The sequence below is a fragment of the Lissotriton helveticus genome, chromosome 6 (assembly GCF_964261635.1).
Source record: "Lissotriton helveticus chromosome 6, aLisHel1.1, whole genome shotgun sequence".
Lineage (NCBI taxonomy): Eukaryota > Metazoa > Chordata > Amphibia > Caudata > Salamandridae > Lissotriton > Lissotriton helveticus.
The window spans coordinates 1,356,396,019-1,356,421,803 of NC_136067.1; the positions used below are offsets into that span (position 1 = coordinate 1,356,396,019).

Below are 25,785 nucleotides of genomic sequence, written 5' to 3' on the forward strand. Positions count from 1 at the left end.
ATAATTCGAGGTTATGAATGAAAATGATTTACAGCTTGAGACTAGCTGAGGTTGTTGGGCTACTTACATACTGCCTGTATGTTCTCAAAGAGAGCAGTAGCAGGTTTGGGATCCAGCGTGCCAATCAACAGACTACAATCTTGATTAAGTTTAATTTTGTTAACTTGAGCCTAGAAAGTTCAGTGTCAGGTAGAAGAATTCCTTTAAAAAGGTTCTGTTGTGACGGGGGGCATTATATGTCGGCCACAATTAATGAGGTATTGAGGATGATGGAGCATCGTAAGGATATGCACTCGGAAACATTGGTTGAATATGTGGGGGATGTTCGCGCAGGTCAGCTCTTTCCATCTCTATTTTGAGGGAAATGTGGCGATACATCGGAATGAGGTCATCGAGAGATACAGGTGAACTGGCATGGAACTATGTCTTGGTGGGAAGACCCACAAGGAGAAAACTGGTATTTTGAGTGTTAATGAGGCAAAATGCACTATGCAGGCTCTTTGGTAATAATAAGGGTAATAGGGTTGGGGGAGAGGTCGTCATGTATTGCTGGATGGTGGTGGAGAAAGAGTGGTGAATAGCTGGTGTGACAGAAGTACCATAGTAGTGTCTGTGGAGAGGAGTACATAGGTTCTGAGTTTTCAAGGAACAGTTTAGTTTACTTTTTGAGATGCTGGAAGATATTTTCTAAGGACAAGGGGTCCTGTTGTTGACCTAGACCAGGATTATGCACTTGTACATGTAGATAGTGAGTTTTCTTGGAGATGCTTGTGGGATAGTTACATTGACGACGGTCCCCATGGAATTCAGATGTCTTTTTCATGGTGAGTTTCAACTGGATTGCCCGTTGTCAGATCTCCAGGTTGTGCAAGAAGAAAAGAGCCTTGGTCTTGGGTATTTTTGTCTGGAGTAACCATTTGCCATGAAGCTTTCTGGGTCTTCTCTCACTGTGCTTTTAGCCTCTTCTGGGTACAATATGAAGAAGCTCTAGGCTCCAGTTCTTTATAAAAGGGGACAGATGATTCTGCTGGTCATACTGATTGATTAAAAATTTATAATGCGCAGAACAATAACCCGGAGGTATCAAGGCGCCTAACAATACCATCAGAAAGTTGAAACATACATCCTTACATATAGGCTTGCAGGAAGAAGCGAGTTTTAAGAGCAGTTCGAAATTTCTGTAGGGAAGGCAGGGACCTAAGATCGAGAGGAAGATCATTCCACCATTTGGGAACTAGGGTAGAAAAGGCCCTGCCGCCCCACTTGGCCTTTCGTGTGCGGGGAACTGTCAGGAGCGATTTCCCTGAGGAACGTAAGCTCCTTCTGGGAATGTAAAGGGAGATGATGGAACCAACTCCCAAATCGCTGTCTTTTGCAATGGCTCTATAAGTCATGCATAAAGCCTTGAATCGTACTCGGTATTCTACCGGTAGCCAGTGCAGTGTTTTCCTGGCCAGCGTGGCCGAGGAACGCCTGGGAGCATCCAAGACAAATCTGGCTATGGCGTTCTGGACTACCTATTTATCGCTGTAGGAGGCTCCTGCTTAGCCCCACATACAGCGCATTACAGTAGTCCAGGCGTGAGCCAATAAGTGCGACCGCTATTTGCTTTCTGGACTGAAGAGAGAGGTATTTCCTGATCCTTCGCAAGCTGTGAATCAATCCCCAACAAGTGGAGATGGTTCTACTCACCTGCTTGCCCATATCCAGGGCAGGGTCTATCATCACCCCGAGGTTCTTAGCAGATGTTGTGGGGGAAGGACACTCTCCCAACGAGTCAGGCCACCAGTTGGCTGACCAGATGTTCTCTTTCCCTCCAAACACCATTACCTCAGTCTTCTCCCCATTCAGTTTGAGAGAATTCTGGATCATCCAGTGACCAACCGCCTCCATACAAGATCTAAACTTGGAGGCAGTTCGTACATCTGAATGGGAGAGAGAGACGAGGATTTGGGTGTCGTCTGCGTAAGAAACTACCTCCATCCCGAAAGTTCTTATAAGTCTGGCTAGTGGGGTCACGTAGATGTTGAATAGGGTCGGGCTCAGAGCCGACCCTTGTGGGACCCCACACAGCACTGTTCGGGATGGATTTAGAAACTCCCCCAGCTTGACTCTTTGTACTCTCCCGTCAAGGAAGGAAGTCAGCAGATCCAGAGCTGTGTCCTTCACCCCCACGTCCCTCAGACGAGAAGTAAGAACTGAGGGGGAGAGGGTATCGAAGGCCGCAGTTAGATCTAACAGGACCAGGAGGGAGGTCCGGCCCTCATCCACAGTTGTGCGGATCTTGTCAAGCACAATGGTGAGGGCCGACTCGGTACTATGTTCCCTCCTGAATCCATGCTGAGAGGAGTCCAGGCAACCCGAGCTTTCCACAAAGACAGCAAGGTGCTTGTTTAGGTGTGCCTCAAGCATCTTCGCTGGGGCTGGGAGCAACGAGATCGGACGAAAGTTTTTTAGAACCTCCGGATCAAGGGAGGCCTTCTTTAGTAGAGGTTTCACTACGGCACTCTTCCACTCCAAGGGAAAGATACCCTTTTTGATGGCTAGATTCATTATATCTAGCAGCGGAGGTAAGAGGGTCTCCCTACATTGCTTAATGATTTTCAGTGGACAGCTATCCAAGGGGGAGCCTGACTTAGTCTTGTTAAGCAAAGATTCCAGATCCTGCAAAGCTAGCAGGGGAAAGGAGTCCAGAGTGCAGGATGGGGGGATGTTAGTAATGGTCAAATTCATCTCAACCCGAGCAGGCGGCCTAATGGTACATGCTCTTTGCTCCTCGAGAGCCAGATGAATGTCCTGTATTTTAGTGTGAAAAAAGGTGGCAATCCTATCACATAGGTCTTGCGATGGTACTACAGGATCAGGGGCTTGTAGGTTGATTAAAGAATCAACGATTTTAAAGAGCTCCTTTGGCGAGGAGAGCGAAGTTGTCAGGGCCACAAAATGATCTTGTTTGGCCTGCACAATATCAGCCTTATATTTCCTAACAAGGAGTTTATGGGCTTCCTTGTTCTTAAGGTCCCAGCTAGAATGCCAAAGCCTCTCCTTCCTCCTCACTTCTTGCCTGAGGAGTCTGAGGGAATCTGAGAACCATGGGGCAGATGGTCTCTGTCTGGCTCGGTGGCGGGTCTGTACTGGGGCCAGTTCATTCAAGGCCTTAATAGTAACCTGTTCGAAGTGGCCAACCGCGGTCTGCACATTTTCCAAGCCAGTAATAGAAAGGCTGGCAGCCCTGGGCGCAAAGGAATCACTGCTAATGTTCCTAAAATTCCTGGCAGTTTCCAATATAGGAGTCCCTTTTTTCCTTCCATCCACCCTATGATGTTCCAGAGAGAATGGAACCGCAAGATGATCGGACCAGGATAGGTGAACCGGATCCTTGATGGTCAGACGGCGATCATTAGAAAAGATGCCATCAAGAGTGTGGCCTGCACGGTGAGTGCCCCCACTAACTCGCTGCGGGAGCCCACAGGACATAAGGGCCTCAGTAAGACAAGATGTATCAGACAAATCATGCTGTTCTAGGTGGTAGTTGAAGTCACCCAGAATGGAGAAATTCTCTCGGCCAAAATAGGGTTCTAGGGACTGAAGGAGGTTGTGCGCAAAATCGGTCCTCGGGCCAGGAGGTCGATATAGTAAAATACCATTAAAGAGGGGACATTGTCATTCCTTTATTGTAAAATATAGCGCTTGGAAGCAATCCGGAAAATCGGGTATGGGTACAATGTGGCATTGCAAGTAGTCTCTATAAAGGATCGCTATACCCCTCCCACTCGTCCCTGTCTGTCCAGTCTAGTCAAGCAGTACCCTTCAGGGACGGCTTCGATTAGATCAGGACCAGATGAGTCTTTAGCCCAGGTTTCAGTGACAAACACAAGGGCAGGCATTGTGTCAAGGACCAACTCCCTGAACATTATCTTATTTTTAACAAGGGAACGCGCATTGACCAGAATGCCCTCAACTCCCACTGTCCTAGAACTGACAGTGTCGGGTTGGCCGGGCAAAAAATAGCGGGGGACAGAGATAGAGGGCCTACGTGTGTGGTAACAGCCACATTGTAGGGGGGTCATTAGTTCGTCGGGCTCACAGGAATGTGAACATCCCAGTCTTCGAGGTTTCAAGCTTAACAACTCCTGGTGGGAATAACTGTAAGGGGGTGGAGTGCCTTCGCCTACGTCCAGAGTCCAGCCGCCCAGCGCGTCCTCAGCGCGGACGGGCGCAGACGGGCTGGACTCTGGCGTGACTCTGGCGTCACTGTGGCGTCCACGCTGCGCGTTCACGCTGCGCGCCATGCCTAGGCGTTATATAGGGCTCTAGCGGGTCCACGTGACTGCTTCAGCGAATAGCTGAGGAGTGCTTCTGACCCACCCAAGATGGCGTCCCAGGAAAACAAAGCGCGGGGGCCGGGCCGCCCAAATGGCGGTGAATGCAGCAGGGTTTTTACAATGCAGCAGTGCGATCCATGTCTAAGGGCACAGGTAAGGCGCCTAAAATTATTTAAACAGTTCTAATCTAATTTTAAAAACAGGGTAGAACGAGCGAAAATCAAATCAACTAAAGCGACAAAACGGGGCTTTAAAATGGCAACAGATTTCCAGCGCGTAGCGCTATATGCAGGACGAAGTACAAACATCTGAAAGCATCTAGTTTTCAAGGGTGCAGTTTGTAGATCATTAAGTAATTATTTTGGGTTCAGAGAATGGTATCGTTGACTAGAAGAGATTTTCTTATGGCTTGTTTGAGATACCATGCACTTAACATGGACGCATTCCATTTTGCACCAGACCATTGACAGAAGACTTTCTGCCTCTGCTTTTCGCAGGGTAATTTTGCTCCTTGTTCACTTGTTGCTACTGTACATCTTGTGACTTGTCTCATTTAGTTTTTCAATTTCCAAGCAAATTTCGCTTAAGTCTGTGACTGACCTTACTTACAGTACTGATCCTTAAACTCCCACAAGGCAATTCTGGATGCTACTTGCTCCCACATGCCTCTACATCATTTTGGTTGGGTGAAACTAAGATTAATTGGACTCTGTACACCTTCCCGCTAATATCTAGAGTTCCACTATAAACAGAATGGGTCTCCGAGCGATAGTTGCTTTGGGAACTCCAGGATACAGATGTGCTGACACCGCGTGTTCTTGGTGGTGGCGAGGAGATTGATCCTAGGTGATTCCCATTCATGGACAAGACCGTATCCAAATTCCGGATGTAACTGCCATTCATAATCAGCAATACTTTGGCGGATGAGTTTGTCTGCCCTGGTATTCAAAGATCTCGCCAGGTGCTGCTTCACCTGGGAAATCCTCTGGAGTTCCAGCTATGTCCAGAGGCGTGGAACCTCCTGGCACAGGGTCCACAACCCTATCCCTCCTGCTTGTTGCAGTACCACTTGGGGTGGTGTTGTCTGTGACCACATGAACCAACCTTTCCTTGATGGAAGACAAGAAAGCTTTCAATGCCAAACTGATGGCTTGCACCTCGAACAGGATGATGGGGAGTAAGGCTGCTGCAGAGACCAGAGAATTCTTATCTCCACCTCCCCCAGTGACCACCCAAATACAGAAGCAATGCATCAGTCATCACTGTCTGTTTCGGGTGGGGTAGAAAAGAGAGGCCTGTTGCTGATCTAATCATAATTATGCAGTGACTACTTCAGGTCTATTGCAGTCTCCCCCAAAATCTGGGCCTGAACGGAGAGATCCCCATATGCTATACACACTGGGACTCCAGATCCGACTGCAGAGCCAACATATGTCATCTGGTGTGCTTGACCAACAGGATGCAGAAGGACAACAGTCACAGCAGCCACAGAGTCATCCTCAATCACTCCAGGACAGAAGACAAACGATCTGCATCATACCCTGAATGTCCTGGCCTTTCTTTTAAGGAGCATAGATGCGAAATTGCACCATGTACAGAATGGTTCAGATGATAGGAAGCATCTGCAAAGGAGTCAGGTGTGACTTTGGCACGTTCATAGTGAACCCCAACCATGTAAGGAGGTTTGACCTAGTCTGACGGTTGGTGACAACTCCATCGGGCAAGCAGCCTTCAGCTGCCAGTCATCGAGGTAGTGCAATACTGGGACCGCTGATCTCCGAAAATTTGCTGCAACCACCGCCATAACTTTTGTGAACAGCCAAGATGAAAGTCTAGTATCTCAGCAGCCCTCCGCCTGACCATGACAAATGATGCAATCTCTTTCGTGGCAGGTACCGGAGGCAAAACCAAGTCACTCTTTTGAGAAGTGTCCACTCCACGGGCACCCTAGAAATCTTCATTCCAATTGCCCTCATGTTAGGCTTGAGCAAATTCATCTTCAGCAGCATACATGCCATTATCTGAATAAGTACCAAAAAGGTGAAGAAAAAATCGGTGATCTGCTGTGAGGAAAGGGCACTGTGCCCTTTACGGAAATGCCTAAATGGGGAGAGGTAAGTGGTGTTGAATGTGGCCTCTGTCCAGGTCAGTGCAGCGCCATTTCGTTATCAGACATCACTATGGGTTGGTCGTCATCTGGCATTGGCATCTGAGGATTCGTTTCGGCATAGCTTGTGACACAGGATGGGGAACTGTTATGGGAGTCAGTATGGATCTGGGATGGATCCAGAGGGCCTGACTGGCACTGATGGTACAGTAGAAAATTGGATAGTATGGAACAGTCAGCATTTGATTTTTGTTTTTTTTAAAGAGGAACTTCAAAGTTTTTTCCACTTCATTAGGGCACAGTCACTCAATAGGGAGCTGTTGAAGACCTCAAGCAATGGAGGCGCAAGGTCTGCCATAGCTGCATTCCAAAAGTCAGGAGGTATAGGATCCAGAGGGGAGCTAGAAGAATCTAGAACTAGCAGTGGATATGCATTGTTCTAATCTGAGATGCTCCAGATGTTCCAAACGAGGAACAAGGTCCAATACATTGGCCTTGAACAATCCCTCAGTCGCCTGAAACCCTCCATAACATTTGGACTTCCAGAGTGTGCTCATAAAAGGGCACATTCTCAGTAAAATATGCTAGAGAATTGCAGATGACAGAAATATTCTCTTCAAAGAAGTTCGATAATTTATACAACAGCTCCTGTGAGTTCTCGATTGAGACAACAGAATATCTAGAAGAAAAACCACATATTTGAGAGAGATCTTTAGAAGAATAGTCAGTTGTCCGAATTTTTTTTGTTAAAGAATTCAACCGCTGCCGAGATAATTTTTATATTCCTTCAATACCATTTTTTATGCCACTCTGGCAGGCAGAGTAATCACTGCACTTAGTTTTTTTCCAGCTTTTTATAAGCCTTTCTTTGCTTCTCTTAGTGAAGGGCTATACTATGGGGCTGTAGGCGTAACCCACTAGATTTATTGCAGGGGAGAACTCTATCTAAAGCAATCTCTACCCACTCTATATATCGCTTTTAACAGTTTATTGTTGCGACCAAGTTACAAATTATGTTAAAAGCCCTCAGTCCATGAACAAAGTACTCAATAGATAGTTTTGAGAATAGGCTTGTGCTTTGTGTTTTCAAAGGTAAACTGCCTCCATGAGAAACTTCAGTCATGCTTAAAAGTAAAAGGGACTAGATAGTGGTCTGTCCACAACAATGGCACAATTTCCATACAATGTGTTGATCCTTGAGACCCAAAGATAAATCTCAAAATGAGTTGACCTCTGAACTCGCATATGGAGCTCTAAGGCGGGCATGCCGCTAATAAATCTATCTGCCAAAGGACCTAAAGGGTGGTCTCCCAAGTACTGGAGTCCCCAACTACTATCAAAATTGTGTGCAACAGAGAAAGAGGAAGCACTAGGAATAAAAAGTGTTGATGAAAGAATCAACTAGACTGATAGGCAAAAGCACACAAAACTAAAAAAACTCCAAGGCTGGGGATGAGATAGCAAACCACGAAGTGTCCGCATGAGGAAAAAGCAGCCGTTCAAATTCACTAATCGAGTAGTTCGCATTGACAATTACTGCCAAGCCACCACCCAGTAGGAAAGGAAGGGGACGGTGAACCAGAGTAACATTTGTGGGGCACATAGCTAATCCATTACGACCGCTAGTATCTGAATGTCATGTCTCCTTAATGAACGGAATGTCTAGTAGCCCTTGATCCAATAGTTGGAGTAGTTTCTGTTCTGTAACTCCAGTTCTGTAGTAGGGGTATCTCTGTTATAGTCATAATCTAGTGAATAGTCCCGCCCATGTGCGTGGACCCCGGCAATCAAAAATAATCTCTTAAGTTGTCAAAAAATTGCAGAACTGCAAAGACACTTAAGAGAAAATTTAAAGACAGATAATGCAGCCTATATCCACAGGCTACACTGTCCAGTACTTCAACTAGAAATTCCACCAAAAATCCACAAACAGCAAAGCCTGTCCAGATTTCCCTTGCTTTTACTGCAAAAACCCCTCAGAAATGATAGAGAGGAAGGCCTGGACAGACAAGCCCCATAGGCTGCCATTATGTGGCTTAAACAGGATACTGTGCCTTTAAGGAAACCTTCTAGAACCTTCTCCCAGTATCCCAGAATGCATAGCAGGTCCCACTGACTTCAGTTCTTTTTGAAGGCGTAAAAACGCCAGACCTGTAGCATTAATTACATGAACAATTCTCCACCGGGGAGGAGGGCGGGCGCTTATGACTATAACAGAGATACCCCTACTACAGAACTGGAGTTACAGAACAGAAACTACTCCTTCTGTAGTAGGGGATCTCTGTGTATAGTCATAATCTAGTGAATAGAATGGCAAGCCCATCCCCACACCAAAGCGGCGGTGGAGAAAAAACATGATGCCACTACTGTGCGAACAAATTCCGCAGCGAAGCCTGCCCAACCTGAGCGTCTGCCCTGGCATCAGAGTCCAGGCAGTAATGCTTAGCAAAGGTATGGACCGACTTCCAAGTGGCGGCCTTGCAGATTTCTGCAATCGGCACATTACGGAGCAAGGCTGTCGTGGCAGCTTTGCCCCTGGTGGAATGAGCCTTAGGCTTACCTCCTAAGGTCTTATTAGCTTTTTGGTAACACAATTGAATGCAGGACACAATCCACCTAGAAATGGACTGCTTAGAGGTAGCAAGACCCGTCCTGACTGATCCATAATTGACAAACAATTGGTCTGACCTACGAATATCTTTGGTCTTATCCAGATAAAATTTCAACACCCTCCTAACATCCAGGGAATGCAAAGAACGTTCCGCCGGAGAGGAAGGATTCTGAAAAAAACGTAGGTAAAGTTATGGTCTGGTTGACATGAAAATCAGAAACAACCTTGGGAAGAAATTTAGGGTGAGTACGCATCACAACCTTAGCAGCATGAAATACAGTATAAGGTTCAGTACAACACAACGCCTGAATTTCACTCACCCTGCGGGCCGATGTAATGGCCACGAGGAACGCCGCCTTCCAGGACAGGTGCTGCAACAAAGCCTTGTGAATGGGTTCAAAAGGCTCCTTCATCAATCTGGACAGCACCACATTCAATTCCCATGAAGGCGAGGGAAGCCTGACAGGAGGGAACACCTTCTTCAATCCTTCCAGAAAGTCTTTGATCACAGGGATCTGGAAAAAAGAAGTCTGTGAAGGGCATTTCCTGTAGGCAGTCAATGCAGCAAGATGAACCCTAATGGAATGAACATTAAGGCCAGACTGCGCCAAATGTAAAAGGTAAGGAAGGATGACATCTTCCTTGCAGGTCGTAGGGTCATGGTTCCTAGACTGGCACCAGATACAAAACCTCTTCCACTTGTAAGCATATGAAGTCCTAGTGGAAGGTCTCTTAGACTCCTTCAGTATGTCCATGCAATCCGCGGGCAGATTCAGATGTCCATACTGCACTATCTCAGGAGCCATGCCGCCAAACTCAAAGACGAGAGGCTGGGGTGCAACATCCGCCCCCCGAACTTCGTGAGAAGGTCCGGCCTGCACGGCAACCGAATGTGAGGAAGGAGAGAACGGTGAAGCAGGTCCGTGAACCACCACTGCCTGGGCCACTCCGGGGCAATGAGAATCATCCGAGCCCTGGACCGGGCCAGCTTGATGAGTACCGCCGGAATCAGGGGAATGGGAGGAAAAGCGTACAGAAAGCTGTTCGACCAGCTGATCCATAGCGCATTCCCCAGCGACCCCGGCTGGTAGTACCTGGAGGCGAAGTCTCGGCATTTGCTGTTTTCGGCGGTGGCGAACAGATCTACGTCTGGAGTTCCCCACCTTGCGAAGACTTCTCCCAGCACTTCGTCGTTTATGACCCATTCGTGGTTTTCCTGAATGAGTCTGCTGAGTTCGTCCGCCTGAACATTCTGCACACCCGGCAGATGGGTAGCCGTGACCGTCAGTCCTCTGGCCAGGAGCCAGTGCCAGATCGCCTGCGCCTCCTGTGACAGAGTGCGGGATCTCGAGCCCCCCTGCTTGTTGAGGTAGTACATCGTGGTAGTGTTGTCCGTTTGCACAAGCAGGGAGCTGGTCTGGAAGGACGGAAGAAAGGCCTTCAGCGCCAAGTGAACAGCTCTGAGTTCCAGGAAGTTGATGTGATACGTGGCCTCCACTGGTGACCACGTTCCCTGAATCTGTAGAGTCCCGGAGTGCGCTCCCCATCCCAGGAGAGAAGCATCCGTCACGACAGTCTGCGTGGGAATGTCCTTGTGAAAAGGAACCCCTCTGAGGAGATTCTCCGCTGAACACCACCACTTCAGAGACTGAAGAGCATGCAGAGACAGTCGTATCCTGTCGTCCCAGGATCCTGTCCTCTGATCCCACTGGTCCTCCAAGCACTCCTGCAGCGGTCTCATGTGCAGTCGTGCGTGCGGCGTCAGGAAGATACAAGAGGCCATCGAACCCAGTAGAGAAGACACCGTCCTCACTGTTGTAGATGGAGTCGACATAAGAGCCTGAGCCTTCCGAAGGAGAGATAATCGTCGCTCTTCCGAAGGAGACACGCTTGCTGACAGCGTATCGATGGAGGCTCCCAAGTACTGTATGCATTGGACCGGAGTCGGGACCGACTTGGCCATGTTGATGTGCAACCCCAGCTTGTCCAAGAGAACGCACGTCTTCTGGAAGTGTGCTCGCGCTTCCGAGAAGGAGGATGCCTTGATCAACCAATCGTCCAGGTACGGGTAGACAAACACCTTGTTCTTCCGCAGGTGCGCCGCCACCACCGCCATGCACTTCGAGAATGTTCTCGGCGCAGACTTCAGTCCGAATGGGAGTACTGTGTACTGATAATGATTGGTGCCGACTTGGAACCGCAGGAACTTCCTGTGTTTGCGCGCAATGGGCACATGGAAGTATGCATCCTGTAGGTCTATGGCACAGAGCCAGTCCCCTTGTTGCAACTGAGGATAAATCTGATGCAACGACAGCATGCGAAACTTTTCCCTGCGAATCCACTTGTTTGCCTGTCGCAAGTCCAGAATGGGCCTGAACTCGTTCTTGTCCTTCTTGCGAACCAGGAAGAACCGGGAGTACAGGCCTCGTCCCCTCTGGGACAGAGGCACGTCTTCTATCGCCCTTTTCCTTAACAGGGTATCGGCCTCCACCTGGAGCTCGAGCAGCTGAAACCGCGAGCTGACCGGAGGAATCGATGGAGGCGGGCTGGTGAACCGAAGACTGTATCCATTGCAAACAATATTCAGCACCCACTTGTCCTGAGTAATTTTTCTCCACTCTGCCGGAAAAAATTGGATGCTTCCCCCTACCGGAGTGGGTAACGGATCCGGGGGAAGTAAGTTCCTAGGGCCTAGACCCAGCCTGGCCCTTGGGCGTTGGAGCCGACTGCTGGCCTCCCCTGCCCCTCTGGCGTTTCTGGAACGGCTTACGGAACTGTTGTTGCTGTTGCGAATGTCCCGAAGCCTGGCCACGTCCACGGCCTTGTCCGCCGGACCGCCGTTGGAATGAGCGGTACGGCTTCTTCGTCTCCTTAGGCTTCTCGAGGCCCACCGCCGTGAGCGTCTCGGCCTCCGCCTTCATGCGGGCCATCTCGTCGTCCGCATGCTGTCCAAAAAGAGACTTGCCGGAGAACGGCAGGTTGGCCACCCTCTGCTGTGCGTCCGGTTTCAGGGACGTCAGACGGAGCCAGGCGTGGCGCCTCTGGTTGACCCCATGGCAAAAACCATGAGCAGCCAACAGGGAAGAGTCCGCTGCCGCACTGATGATCTGGTTGGCCACCAGCATCCCTTCACTCAGCACTTCCTGAAAATCCTCACGCTGTTCACGAGGCAAGTGCTCCGCAAACCGCTCCAGGGAGTCCCAGAGGGAGCGGGCGTACCGACCCAGCAGAGCCGTGGCACTCGCAGCCTTCATGGAGGTGGCGGCAGTTCCACAGACCTTCCTCCCTGCCGAATCCATCCACCTGGACTCCTTATCCGGGGGAACCGTGGATGACGGAGCGGAGGCATGTTGTTTGCGTGCCGCCGTCACAATGACGGAGTCCGGAGGTGGTTCCGCCCTCAGAAAAGCCGGGTCCGAGTCCGGGGCCCGGTACTTCCTCAGCAATCTAGATGGTGCCGCCTTTGTCACCGCTGGGGTGAGGAAAAGGTCCATAGCTGGTTCCTCCAGGCCCGGTACCAGAGGAAGGAGAGGGCGAGACGAGTGTTTTTGGTGCAACGTCTCAAAGATTACGGACGTCTTCGGCGTGGGCACTGTCAGGGGAATGCCCAGCTTCGCAGCGCCCCTCAAGAGGACATCCTGGAACGCCACCAGGTCATCAATCGGGGACACCCTCGTATCCGGTGATCCCGACAGGGTAGGAGAACGATCCCTGGAGCCAGAGGATCCCGTGCGGGAGCGAGACTCGCGCCTCCTATGGCGGCGTCTAGACCGCGAGGACGATCTGTGCCGCGACCTGTCCCGTCTCCCAGAGCGAGAGCGAGAGCGAGACCTGCCAGTCCGTGGCCTCCCCACCGGTTTCCGTGGTGGAGTCTTCCTCGGAGCCTCCTTGGGCGCAGGTTTCGGGGTCCCCTTAGGAGGTACAGGCAAAAACGGCAGCGAAGTGGACCTCGGAGGAGGAACCTCCGGCTGCGGTGCCGGCCCCCGCGGAGGAACCGGTGGAGGCGGGTCGTCCGCTGGAAGTGGAGGCAGCGTCGGCGGGTCCTCTCGAGGTAGAGGAGGAGGAGGAGGAGTGACCGCCTTCGGACCAGGTGTATGCGTCGACCGAGGCCGAGAAGGAGTGTACACCGCAGAGTACACCGTGCCCTGCGATCCTATAGGGGAAGAGGGCTGAGAGCCCGCCCCTTCAGCCGGAGACCGCTTCCTCTTGCGTCCCCCGCTGGAAGCAGTGTGACTCCTGGGACTAGAATCCCTCTTGCGACGCTTCGGAGAGCCTGACCGACTCCTAGACGTCGACCTCCGTCTGCTCGACGTCGAGCGTCGCTTTTCCGGCGTCAAAGGGCGTTTCCTTGACTCCGGCGTCGAACGCCGCCTCCGCGACGTCGACCTCTCCTTCCTCGGCGTCGAACGCCGATCCCTCGACGTCAAGCGCCGATCCCTCGACGTCGACCTCTTTCTTCTCGACGTCGACCTCTTCCTTCTCGACGTCGACCTCTTCCTTCTCGACGTCGACCTCTCTCTCCTCGACGTCGCACGTCTCCTCGACGCCGAACGGTCCTTCCTCGACGATGAGCGTCGCCGACGTCGTCTGGATGTTCTCGACGTCGAGGATCCCCTCGACGTCGACCGGCGGTGTCGCCTCGACGGCGAGCGCCGATGTCTACGACGTCGGTAAGAAGCCCTCGACGTCGACGATGAAGACGACGTCGACGGCGGCTTCGTCAGCGGTGGCTTCGACGTCGAGCCGTCCCGATGTCTCGTCCCGGAGCCCCGGGGAGAAGGGGAGCACACCGCCGTCATCCCTCTCGACGTCGTCGTCGAGGCTATCGACGTCGACGGAGACCGGGATCGCTTGCTGGGCTTCCTGCCTCTGGGGAGCCCCCCAGAGGCCTCAGCAGAGGCAGAGGGATCCTTCCCTGACTGCCCAGACCCACCTGCAGCCTGCAGGCGCCTCTCCTCAAGGCCAGACAGCCTGATCTTCGCCCTTTCCTTCAGAGTGCGAGTTGTAAACTGCTGGCAGATGACACACTCCTCAGGGACATGATCTTCAGGGAGGCAGACGATGCAGACATCATGGGGATCACCTCTGGCCTTCTTCCTCTCACATGCTGGACACTTCACAAAGAGTCCAGGCATTTTAGAGCCCTAAAACACCTGAAGCAGCACACAGAAGAGAAGAGAAAGCCAAGAAAGTAAACTGCAACACTTTTAGTATACAAAAAGTGCCAAAACATGCAATAACCCCTTGAAACAAGGGAGAGCTCAATGCCAGGGTCCTGTAAGCAGGAGCCGGAAAAAAGAACTGAAGTCAGTGGGACCTGCTATGCATTCTGGGATACTGGGAGAAGGTTCTAGAAGGTTTCCTTAAAGGCACAGTATCCTGTTTAAGCCACATAATGGCAGCCTATGGGGCTTGTCTGTCCAGGCCTTCCTCTCTATCATTTCTGAGGGGTTTTTGCAGTAAAAGCAAGGGAAATCTGGACAGGCTTTGCGGTTTGTGGATTTTTGGTGGAATTTCTAGTTGAAGTACTGGACAGTGTAGCCTGTGGATATAGGCTGCATTATCTGTCTTTAAATTTTCTCTTAAGTGTCTTTGCAGTTCTGCAATTTTTTGACAACTTAAGAGATTATTTTTGATTGCCGGGGTCCACGCACATGGGCGGGACTATTCACTAGATTATGACTATACACAGAGATCCCCTACTACAGAACATACATTTTTATCGCATGATTGACAGCTGAGTGGGCTTTGATTAGTGTGCAATAAAGGCCATCATGGGCCCAAGGCTGTCCTTCTGAACCACCCAGGTTTTAAATTCAGAGTGAAAATTATTACTGTTTATGCTAATCCTCTGTTCACTTGACAAGGATGGTAGTACCTTAGAGCATCCAAGTGCCAAATTGCCCTCTTCTAGAAGTGCATCCAATGCTCTGCCCATAGTCAACCCATCTGTGTAGGGAAGACAAGGGAAAGTAACACCTTAAAAATGTATCAGGGTCAAGCCAATCAAGGCCTATATTAGATAGGTCTTCCCTTGAGTGTCTCACCTGGTGTCTAGGAAAGGTTTCTTGTGAAAAACAGCTAGAATGGCTGACGCAGTGTGCAGACAAGCTTACTATTGGAGCACCTTTGGCACATCAGCTGTGAGTGGCCGTGTAATCCTATACCCCTGAAATGGTCTTTAATACAAAGGTGTACACTGAGTGAACAGAGAGATAAATGGTTAAGGGGGGGTCCGAGGGGAAAAAAATTATTATAGACCTACTGGTACCTAGTCCCCCAACTAGACACTAAAACACACGGAAGGTACAGAAGGTCTCAGAAATACAGAGGGAGAGAAAAGAAAATAGCAAATCTCTCTATTGGGACCTAATAGTGTCCTCTTTACATGCCCAGAATACACAGTTAATCTGGAAACAACCAAGAAAACAAAAACAAGAGAAGATGCACAAGGAGAGGAAAAAGATACCCATCAGCCCACTCATAAGTGGAATCTCGTCATCTGGGTATATGTTGGTAAATGGTGTCCTCTAGGGTCTGCCTTGGAAACAATCCATAGGACTGCCTAGTGATGGACCCAGAACATTTCACCAACAGATGACAGTATATGAGCGGGAGGGGTTGAGGTTGCAGTGCTCAAAGAAAAAGAAGAAGAAAAGGAAAATAATCCAAGTGATTCTAAAAATACCTACGATGATGTCATGAAATACTTTATTAGGGCTGACCATCAAAGTGGTATGGTTAAAAACAGTATGCTGATAGCATGTAAGGAATTGCTACCCACCAATGTTGTTATTCGGTCAACATGTTTCAGCCTCAAGGGCTTTCGTCAGGACCTATGGTGCTACTGCAACACTTACTTAAGTGATGTGAAAGTGGGATCTACATCTGCTTTCCAAACTGAAAAGAGTGTATCTTCTCCCTTATTGTGGGGAGAGAAAACCTCACCTCACCTGGCCACTGCTCAGGAAGAAAGGGAGGCCACGCACTCTCCGTCGTTGCCTCGGAGTGAAAACTGAGCCGAGGGGGAGATTAACTGTGTATTCTGGGCATGTAAAGAGGACACTATTAGGTCCCAATAGAGAGATTTGCTATTTTCTTTTCTCTCCCTCTGTACACTGAGTGAAGACAGTTTAGCAGAGATTCAAAAAGTTGAGGCGCTTGAGCTAAAGGACTAAACTCGCATTAAAGTAAGACTGAAGACTAAAATGCACACATCCAGGATATACAAATAGAAAAAATTAAGAAAGCAAACAGAATCTTGTGACACCACAGAAAGCCGGTTAGAAAAAAATAAATAAAGAATTTGGTTATTTGAATAATTAGAAATATTACAGGGACATTATTAGTAGCTTTTATTGGGGGCACGAATCTTGCGGATCGGCATAACAAGAAGTATGCATATGTAGTGGAATAAGAAGTAGATTCATGTGGTCAATTAAAAAAAAGTATGTCCCAAATCTTTAATATGTCACAATGCATATTTTGGAGGTGATAACAATTAAGCATTTCGGTGTATCAAAGACATTTGTTGTTATGCTTCGATCGTTTACTTTGCTTGAGTATGCTGATCGGACTGCGATGTGAATTTTCTGTAATATCTCTCAGTATTTTACTGCATAACTTGATTTGTCTGCTATGTGGACTGTAAATGATAACTGGTGTGTCTATCAAATAAACCAATAAAGAATTTTTATTTATTTTATTTGAAAGTTTTATAGAGCGCGAAATGACCCTTGCGGGTATCAGAGCGCTTTACAGTAAAAAAGTGTATAGGCATAACAAACAGTAAAAATAAGCAGGACCGTAAGTATAACATCAAAAAGCAAAGGGACATATCAAACATTTAAGGATAATCAGGACCAAAAGGGTGGCGGCAGAGCACAATCAACGGATAGAAGGGTAAGTCAGATGAGGCGCAAAACAGTACCGATTGGTTTTGAAGGATCATGGTAGTCATTGATGGTGAAAACGAAGCTGTACATATAAGATCCAAGCATTAAATAGGTAAGAAAGAAGAATGGAGTAGGGGTTCTCCACAGTCATGTGAGGCAATGTTTATGGAAATTTAGCCATAAGGATGCCTTTTACTTCCAGTTTGAAGGAAGAGGAGGAGGGGTTCAGTCTTATTTCTGGTGGTAGGGCATCCCAGATCCTAGGTGCCATTCCTGAGAAGGAGCGATTATACGTTTTTTTCTTTTTGAATTTTTGTGGTTTAAGAAGGAGGTTGTCCTCACTTCTTGTTGATCTTGACCCTCCAGATATTGTGAGTTTTTGTGTGAGATAGCTGGGCGCATTGTGATGTAGGGCCCTGTGCGTCATGCAAGCTATTTTCAGGTGGATTCTGGCTTCAAATGGCAGCCAGTTTAAAGATTTTAGATCCGGGGAGATGTGGGCCTTTTTTTTGAGCCAGTGATTAGTCTCGCTGCCGTGGTGGTGGAGGCTCTTAGAGGAGCTGTAGTGGCCTTGGAGAGACCGCATAACGAGATGCTTCCATAGTCCAGCCGAGGTAAAACTAGAGCCTGAACCGCTAACTTGAAGTCATTGGGAGGTAGGAAGGGCTTCAGCTTCCTTAGAGTATTGATCTGAAAGTTTTCTCCCCTCTTTGCATTACTAATATGCTTCTGCATATTGAGGTTACTATCCAAAGTTATACCAAGTGATTTCGCAGAGTCCACGATGGTTGGTTGAACATCAAGTGCTGTGAGGTGTTTTATCAAATTGTGCATTGTGGGGACTTTGGCGGGTGGGGCAATAAGGAGGAATTCAGTTCTTAAGGCATTCAGTTTGAGGTGATTCATTGCCAGTCATGTTTTGGTGGTCTTAAGAGTATCGTTGAGTAAACTAATGTCGTCCAAGGTGTTGATTTTGAGGTAGAGTTGAGTGTCGTCTGCATACATGTGGAATTGCACGTTGGATGTTTGTAACAGATCGGTGAGTGGTTCCATGAAGAGGTTGAAGAGTGTGGGGGATAACGAGAAACCTTGTGGGACACCTAGCATAACAGGAACTGGTTTGGACAGTGTGTTGTTGACCTTGAATTTTTGAGTCTGGTTATGCAGAAAAGAGGTAAACCAGTCTAGCACTGGTCCTGAGAGACCCATTCTGTGTTTCAACAGATCTGTCAAGTGATCGTGTTTGACCGTGTCGAACGCTGAGGAAAGGTCTAATAGGATGAGGAGACATGCTTCGTTCTGATCGAGAAGTTGTAGTGCATCATCAATGATGTGTGTCATGGCTGATTCCGTGCTGTGATTTGCCCGGAAACCGGATTGGTGTTTATTTAGGGGGTTGAAGTAGTCAATAAGTTTTGTCAGTTGGTGATGAACACATTTTTCCAGAAGGTTGGCCAGGGTGGGAATATTGGAGATTGGGCGGTTGTTGTTGAGGTCCGTGGGGTCAGCTGTGGGTTTCTTAAGGATGGGAGACAACTGTCCTACCTTTAACGAGTCCAGGATGCAGCCTTGTTGAAGTGGACTGTTGATGATCTTGGTCCATATGGGTAGTAGCAAAGGTGTAAGATCTTTGACCGCATTTGCGGGGAGAGGGTCCGTGAGGTGATTGGAAGGCTTCAGGGCACTGAGAAATTTTCCTGTAGCTTCTTAAGAGTATGAGTAAAAGTATGACCATGTTGCGTTGTTTTTCAAGGTAAACTTTGATGGGATTTATTGAGAAGCGTTAGGGGGTGGGGGGGATTTGGTGAGGGGGCCAGAGTGAGAGATTAAGTCCTTGAGGAGATCTTTCTTGATGTTCTCCGTCTTTAGGTTAAAGTGGTTAGAAAAGTCATCACAAGATGGTTGTGGGTGAGTTAATTCAACTGGCCTTTGCGGTTGGTCCTTAGATTGCGTTTTGATTAATTCAAAAGGTTTTTTGGGGCGATTTTTTGCCTGGTCAAGTTGTTGGCTAAGGAAGTCTGCTTTAGTGCGTTTGACCGTACAAAAATAAGCATTTCTCTTTCTTTTTAGTGTCAGGAGGAGACTGGCAGAAGGTACTGATCTATCAAAATAAGAAGGGGGACCGGGAGCAAGTTAATGGTCCAGTGTCCATGCTCCCTAAAATGACATATATGACAAATGGAGGACACGGTTCCAGGGGCAGGGTCAAAAAAATTACACCCATGCGCCATCTACTAAGAACAAACAAAGGAAAGGAGTTCTAGGTGGGGCAGGCCCACCAAAACAGGGGAAAGAACATGTCTTGCCTCTTGTTGCCCTCACACACCCCAAGGGATGTCATGCTTCATCATCAGGCATTTGCTCCTCGTTGGGCTGGCTCTGCAATTCCCAATGGGTCCCCCGAAGGGTCCCTTTATCGAAGATCTTTTGAGGCATGCCGGATGGTGCATGAGGGTGTGGGTCCTATATGAGGGTAACAAAGTGTGTGCATAGTGAGTGAAAACTGTCAAGGGGTAACCTATAAACGTTTTTTTTATGTAGTGGCCCTCTTGGCAGAATAAAAACTCAAAATTAGAGTATAATCCCAAATAGCACATTATGCCTAGGTGTTATAAAAACGGTCAACATGTTTCGCGCCTCTGTTGCCGCTAAGGTCATAGGTGCTTCTTCAGGACCAGGATCGAGAAAAATAGTGAAGTGCATGTGATAATTTAAAAAGTAAACACCCAAAATACTCAGCAGGGCAGGCCATTATGCTGCTCCTGACCAAAACCTCCCGTTAAAACGAGAGTCACTCCAATGGCTGTGAACGGTAGATGCCCGCACCTCGTCGGGCTATCCTATAGCAGGTGCCAGCACCCTTACACCTAACGCATCCAACCGCTAGCCAGCACAAAACGTAGACGGTACTGATCTCCAGTTGCGTTCGGCAGTTCTGAGAGAACGTCTGTCCTCGTTAAGGAGCCCGTTGAACCAGGGTTTAAAGACTTTCGTGGAGACTCTCTTTAGTTGCAGGGGAGCAAATTCGTTAATTATCGAGGTCATGGAGTTTAGGTAGTGGTTGGTGAGGTCAGTTACATTGGAAGTTCCAGCGGGGGGTAGAAGTAGATTCTTGCTAGAGGTGGGTAAGGAGTTTGTGTTGTGCTTTTTCCAGTCCCTTTTCCATACCTTAGGTTTTGTAACTTGTGCAGAGGTCAGCTTGATTGTTTCATTGATGAAGGAGGTGATGATGTGATGGTCAGACCAGTCACAAGGGAGGATCGATTCCAGTTGGGTGGCATCAGTCTTAGCAATTATTAAGTCCAAGATTGTGCCCTTATTGTGTGTCAGATTGTTGCACAGTTGGATGAGGTCTAAGGCGTTGAGGACGTTTTTGAGGCTGTTGACTACTGTGTCGTTAAGGTCGTTCCAGTGGAGGTTAAAGTCACCCAGGAAAATTTGTGTGTTTCGTCGACCGTTGAGTGATGTGATCAGGTCCATGAGGTGTTCTGTGAATAGGAGGTTTTCGCCAGGTGGGTGATAGATGATGTGGAGCAAGCAGACAGGTTTACCATTGCTGTTAATGTCGAGACTGATGTATTCACAAGAAGGGAGTAACGAAGGTATGGCTCTGTTAATGGTAATGTTGCTGCGGTGTATGCACACAAAGCCACCTCCAATCTTGCCTCCCAACCTCTCTAGTCTGATGATGTCATAGTTAGGGGGACCCAAAATGTCGATTAGGGGCGAGGAAGAGTCTGTAAGCCATGTTTCAGTGGGTATGATGAGGTCAAGGTTAGTCGAGATAATGAGGTCGGCTATGTCAGTGGCGTGTTTCGATGCCGATCTACAATTCAGTAGTGAGCATTTTAGACGTGGGGAGACGGGGGAAGAGGTGGGTTCCTGGATAAGTGGGACTTTACAGAGATTATTGATGATGATTCCTCTGTTGTTGTGAGACGAGGGCCTGTGAGGGTTTGCGAGGATAGAGGGTATGGTATTGATTGAAAATTGCATTATTGTTCTGACTCAAAGTTCTCTGTGGTCATCTTCCACAAGAAAACATGGCAATATATAGAAAGTTTACCAAGCACATAAAATGTTTTCTTTTCAAATGTAGCAAGAAAGAAGAGATTTTACTTAAGACACAAACAGTGGTTCCCAAACTTTTGACTTCTGGGGACCCCCACTTAATCATTACTGGAACCCAGGGACCCCAACGGAATCATTATTCGAATCTGGGGACCCCCAAGAGTCATTACCGGAAGCCAGAAACCCAGGCCTAAGAAATGTTGATGATTTGAACCACAAAACAATACACAAAAATACAGAAAAAAGCATTCATCAAACAAATACACAAATTACACATTTTATGTAAATAGAAAACACATAAATAAAAAAATCAAAATGGTTGGAGGTTTTCTAAATTTAATTGAGGTCACTTGTCATCAATACTATATTCAGTTTGATGCACTTGCACTGCTCCCACAAATCAATCTGAGAATACTAATTTCATTTTTCCAACTCCTTCACATTTACAGTAGGTTTTAAAATGGATATATATATATATATATATATATATATATATATATATATATATATATATAAACAAATCTCCTTTGCAAAGTTTAACTCTGCCTCCTTGCGACGGCGGGCTTCCGGCTAGGTTGCGAGCCTTCGTATTTCCAGCACAATATCCTTATGACTTCATAAGAAAAACGCCGAGCCCCAATTTTCTATGAAGCAATTTATTTTTCAAAAAGCAGTGGCAAACAACACCCGACGCGTTTCGGAACCAGCCGGTTCCTTGGTCACGGGTCCTGGAACCAGCTGGTTCTGAAACGCGTCGGGTGTTGTTTGCCACTGCTTTTTGAAGAATAAATTGCTTCATAGAAAATTGGGGCTTGGCGTTTTTCTTATGAAGTCATAAGGATATTGTGCTGGAAATATATATATATATATATATATATATATATATATATATATATATATATATATATATATATATACACACACACACACACTTTATTAATCTGTGAATATGATTTGATTTTCAAAGTAGTCACGTACCCCCTGAGGAGGCTTTGGGGACCCCCGTTTGGGAACCACTGCACTAAAACAACAATTATCCAACAATCAAATGTACAAAGTGTAATTAACTTACCTAGAATATCCCTCGTTCTTCGAACGGCCTCTTTATTCACTGTGTATATGTATCCCTTGTCCCTGTATAAAATGAACATGGTGAAACACTCCATTCTTGAATTTCTAATTCCTAAACATTTTTTTTTTTTAATAGCACATCGGATTGTGACCCTTATACAATGGGATTCAATAATGTATGGCTAATTGGGCCTAATAGATGAGACCCTACTAGGCTGGCACTGGTCTGGGGCTGCTTCTGGTCTCGTTCAGAGGGAGTGGCCTAGAACTTCCAGTTGGATAAGTGGGGTAACAATAGCTTCTGTGATGCAGAGGGGCCCTCGAGCTCCTGTGGGCCCCCTCCAGCACAGTACACGGAAGGCAGGCCCATGGCCAGAGAGCTCCTGCTCAACCACATTCTCTTCCATGGTATATACCCTGTTACTCAGCTCGGAAACATCCACCTATATTTCCTTTACTTCGTGTTACAAATCAGTATTAACTAAAATGGTCACTGATTTGAGCTCTTTGAAGACTTGAATCATATAACCTTTTGTGATTGCGTTGTCTGATCCTGTGGTGAAGCGGTCTTATCAAATAGCAGCATCCTTTACCATCACTCTCAGGTGGAGAGTGAGCCTGCCCCATTACCTATTTCATAATCGCTCTCTGTTCAAACATATTTTTAATATTACAATCTTTCTCTCATCTTTTTTCCCATCAGGCTTACAAGGACTGGAGCCTCTGCCTTCAGACACCACTGGTTTTGTTGTGGGACATTAGGTACTTCTCAACAAAACGGAAGGATCGTCATTTCACGTTACGGGCATTATGCATAATTCGTACACCAGTTAAAATCGGAAGAAAAGACTGGGCAAATAGGATGGCGGTACTGTAAAGCAGTATGTATGCTTACTGGGTTGGTCTATACCTAACAGATCAGTATAGGGTGGGTGGCCCTAGACATTTGTCAGCAGACTCCCTGTGTTCCAGGCCCATGGCCACCACTTCACAAAAGGAAGTCACAGCTGCTGATCTGCAATTCTGTCCATTTCAGTACACAGGCCAATTCAGATGGATAGGGTACTCTGCCTGGCCCTACCTGCAGGGCAGACTTTAGGGTGATGTGACAGGTGCTCGGTGGGGGGTTGGTTTATTTAAAACATGGGTTAAAAAGCATCTGCTGCAGAGTTCATTGTGTATCCAGCTGTTTTATTGCAACAATCAAGATAACTCTGGTGATGAATGTTCCAACTGGAAAGAGATCATAATTTTGTATATTGGCAGTTCGGACACATCAAAAAATTGCGCAACAAGTTAATGTGCTTTCTGCAAAGAACGTGCATCATGCAGATCACAGAACTGAATTTGAGTGAACTATGAGTAGTCCAATAAAAATAAGCGGGGAGCTGCCTCCGTCTACTTTGCAGGGGGAGCCTCAAGATTCGTTAGTGCCACTGAGCTGGATGGTTTCTAATAGAGTAGGACTAAGTCTGATCTGCACATGGCTGGACTCTGTCTACATGGAGGACAACAAAAATATAGACTGGAACATGGATTTGATGTAAATACAAGTTGCTGAAATTAATTTAAACATTTTACCCATCAGCATTTTGTTTTTCTAAGTGAGATGTCTTCATTGCACCAGGTATACCAATATGTGGCTCCTGTGCTCACTATGCCACTGGCTCAAGTTGTACCTCAGTGATGGGGCTCAAATAGGCTGAATTCAGTTTGGGGGTGATTGTGTTCCAGTTGAAGTGGATCTGGCCTGACAGTTCAAGCTAGACTATTTCTGCTAGAGTAGGACCATGACTTATTTGCATATGGTTGATTCTTGTCCAGAGTGGAATAATGCAGCGTGATAATTACCAGTGGCTGAGAATATTTCAAGCACTCCACCCATCAGTTTTTATTCTTCTAATTGGGGCTCAATTAATACAAATAGTGTGACGGTTGGATTAGTATGGTCCCCATCCCAACAAGTTAAACATTTCAAATACTGCCCAGGAGTTGAAATACTGGCATGGATCCACAAAGAACTCAAAGATCACACATTTCTAAAGCTTGAATGCTGATAACATGCAAGAGACCCAAGACCTCCTTGCTGGAATCTGTTAAACAAAGGAAGAATTCTTAGTGGGTGCCACGATATAAGGTCTAGTCATTAAAAGATAAGTTTCCCTTCCACTGGGCTTCCAGTTAAATTAAATATTTTGGAACAAAAATACCAGAGCAAACTCAGCTATAATCCAATTTCCCATCTTCAATACAGGAAGTCAGAAAGAACCTTGATTCATGGTCAGGACTGTTTCGTTCTTGGACAAGTTGTGTAAACATGATTAAAATGAACATTATCCCTAGTATTTTTTTAAGCCTTTCCAAAAGCAGTAGACAGGGATTTCTTGCACTGATTAAGACAAATCACAAAATTCATATAGTGAAAAGCTACACCAATAGTTCACTTAAGACTTTTACACACAAGAAGCATAAGACAACTAGCCCTACCAGATTCCCAGACATGCAACACAGATGAGAATCCTAACAAAATGGTCCAAACCAGAGACTATGTCATAGTAGAACAACCTCTATGCAACCTGATTTGGCTACATAAAAATGGCAGATCCCAAAAGCGTACTTATCGCCTCGGGTCAGCACCATGCTGAAGGTGTGGTATGGAGTGGCAGGAAAACTGGGCCTTATTTTCTCCCCTTCCCAATTCATATCTATCCACTTAAATAAAAACGTCTCATCTGCTTTAGCACATTGGAAGCCAAGGAGGCCGGCAGATGCCAAATGTTTAGTATATTCATATGTCACAAATGTACCGACAATTAAACTTTATGGGAATCGTTCACCAAGTCTGTGGTTAGCCTAAAATTCTGCCACTCTAGACATCTTGCACTGGAAACCAGTTATACTAAACTGAATACGGTAAACAAATTTTTAAGAGTGTATCAGGATCACGTATGTAGAAAACTTGCAACCAGCAGACATCAATACCCTTTTGATGAATCCAAACTGCTCCTGCAATGTTGAACATTTTTCCCCCCATCGGGGTATATGCTGGTAAGTCAGGTAAACTAAGTGTGCTTATTTGAGACTTCAGTGAAGAGCAGATGATTGAGAAAATTGGGAAATTAATGTTTTAGAACATTTTCTTAAAACTAAGAATGGCTGAGAAATGCAGCTTCTGGAACCATCTGGCATTCGAGGTGGTGTTTCTCAGGAACAGATCTACAGTCTGGCTCAAGGTCAATATGATCTCTAGAGAACGACCTTTGAAAGCTAGAGGTCCAGAATTGCTCGATTAAAAAAAAATCCTGTTTCATTGAGCAAGGCAGGCGTGCTTCAGCGTCAGCTCCCTTAACAAATCCCTCACCGAACAAATCAGATAGGGGCAGCAGTGGACTTTTTGCAGCTACAGGAAGGCAGTCAGTAGTGCTAAATCTTTATGAAGACTTGATTGGCAACCATACAGGATCATGATTGTTAGAGCTTTGAAAGTCCACAGAACACAACCCGTTTATTCAGAATTTCTGCCTTGATCTGGGCCAGTGTTACGATGTATCACTTTTGTAGAATGACAGCTTCTCTAAACCACACAAATCAGTAAAGGCACAGAACAAATCACACCTTTTCGTTACTAGGGACCAGTTGCAGTAGCATCTCCGCACATGTTAGGAGGGCCTTGTGGGCTCTACTGCACCTAAAATAGGTTGCCTG

The 25,785-nt window shown here is 47.0% G+C and overlaps 1 protein-coding gene across 3 annotated transcripts in view; it reads right to left on the reverse strand.

The window, feature by feature from the left end:
• The window catches only part of GNPAT (glyceronephosphate O-acyltransferase), a 555,169-nt gene that overhangs the window by 19,353 nt on the left and 510,031 nt on the right, over positions 1 to 25,785 (reverse strand). For all 3 annotated transcript variants that reach the window (XM_078649084.1, XM_078649086.1, XM_078649085.1), the window contains exon 15: positions 22,082 to 22,143. In XM_078649084.1, the coding sequence (XP_078505210.1) occupies positions 22,082 to 22,143 (62 nt within the window). The remainder of the gene's footprint in view (positions 1 to 22,081; positions 22,144 to 25,785) is intronic.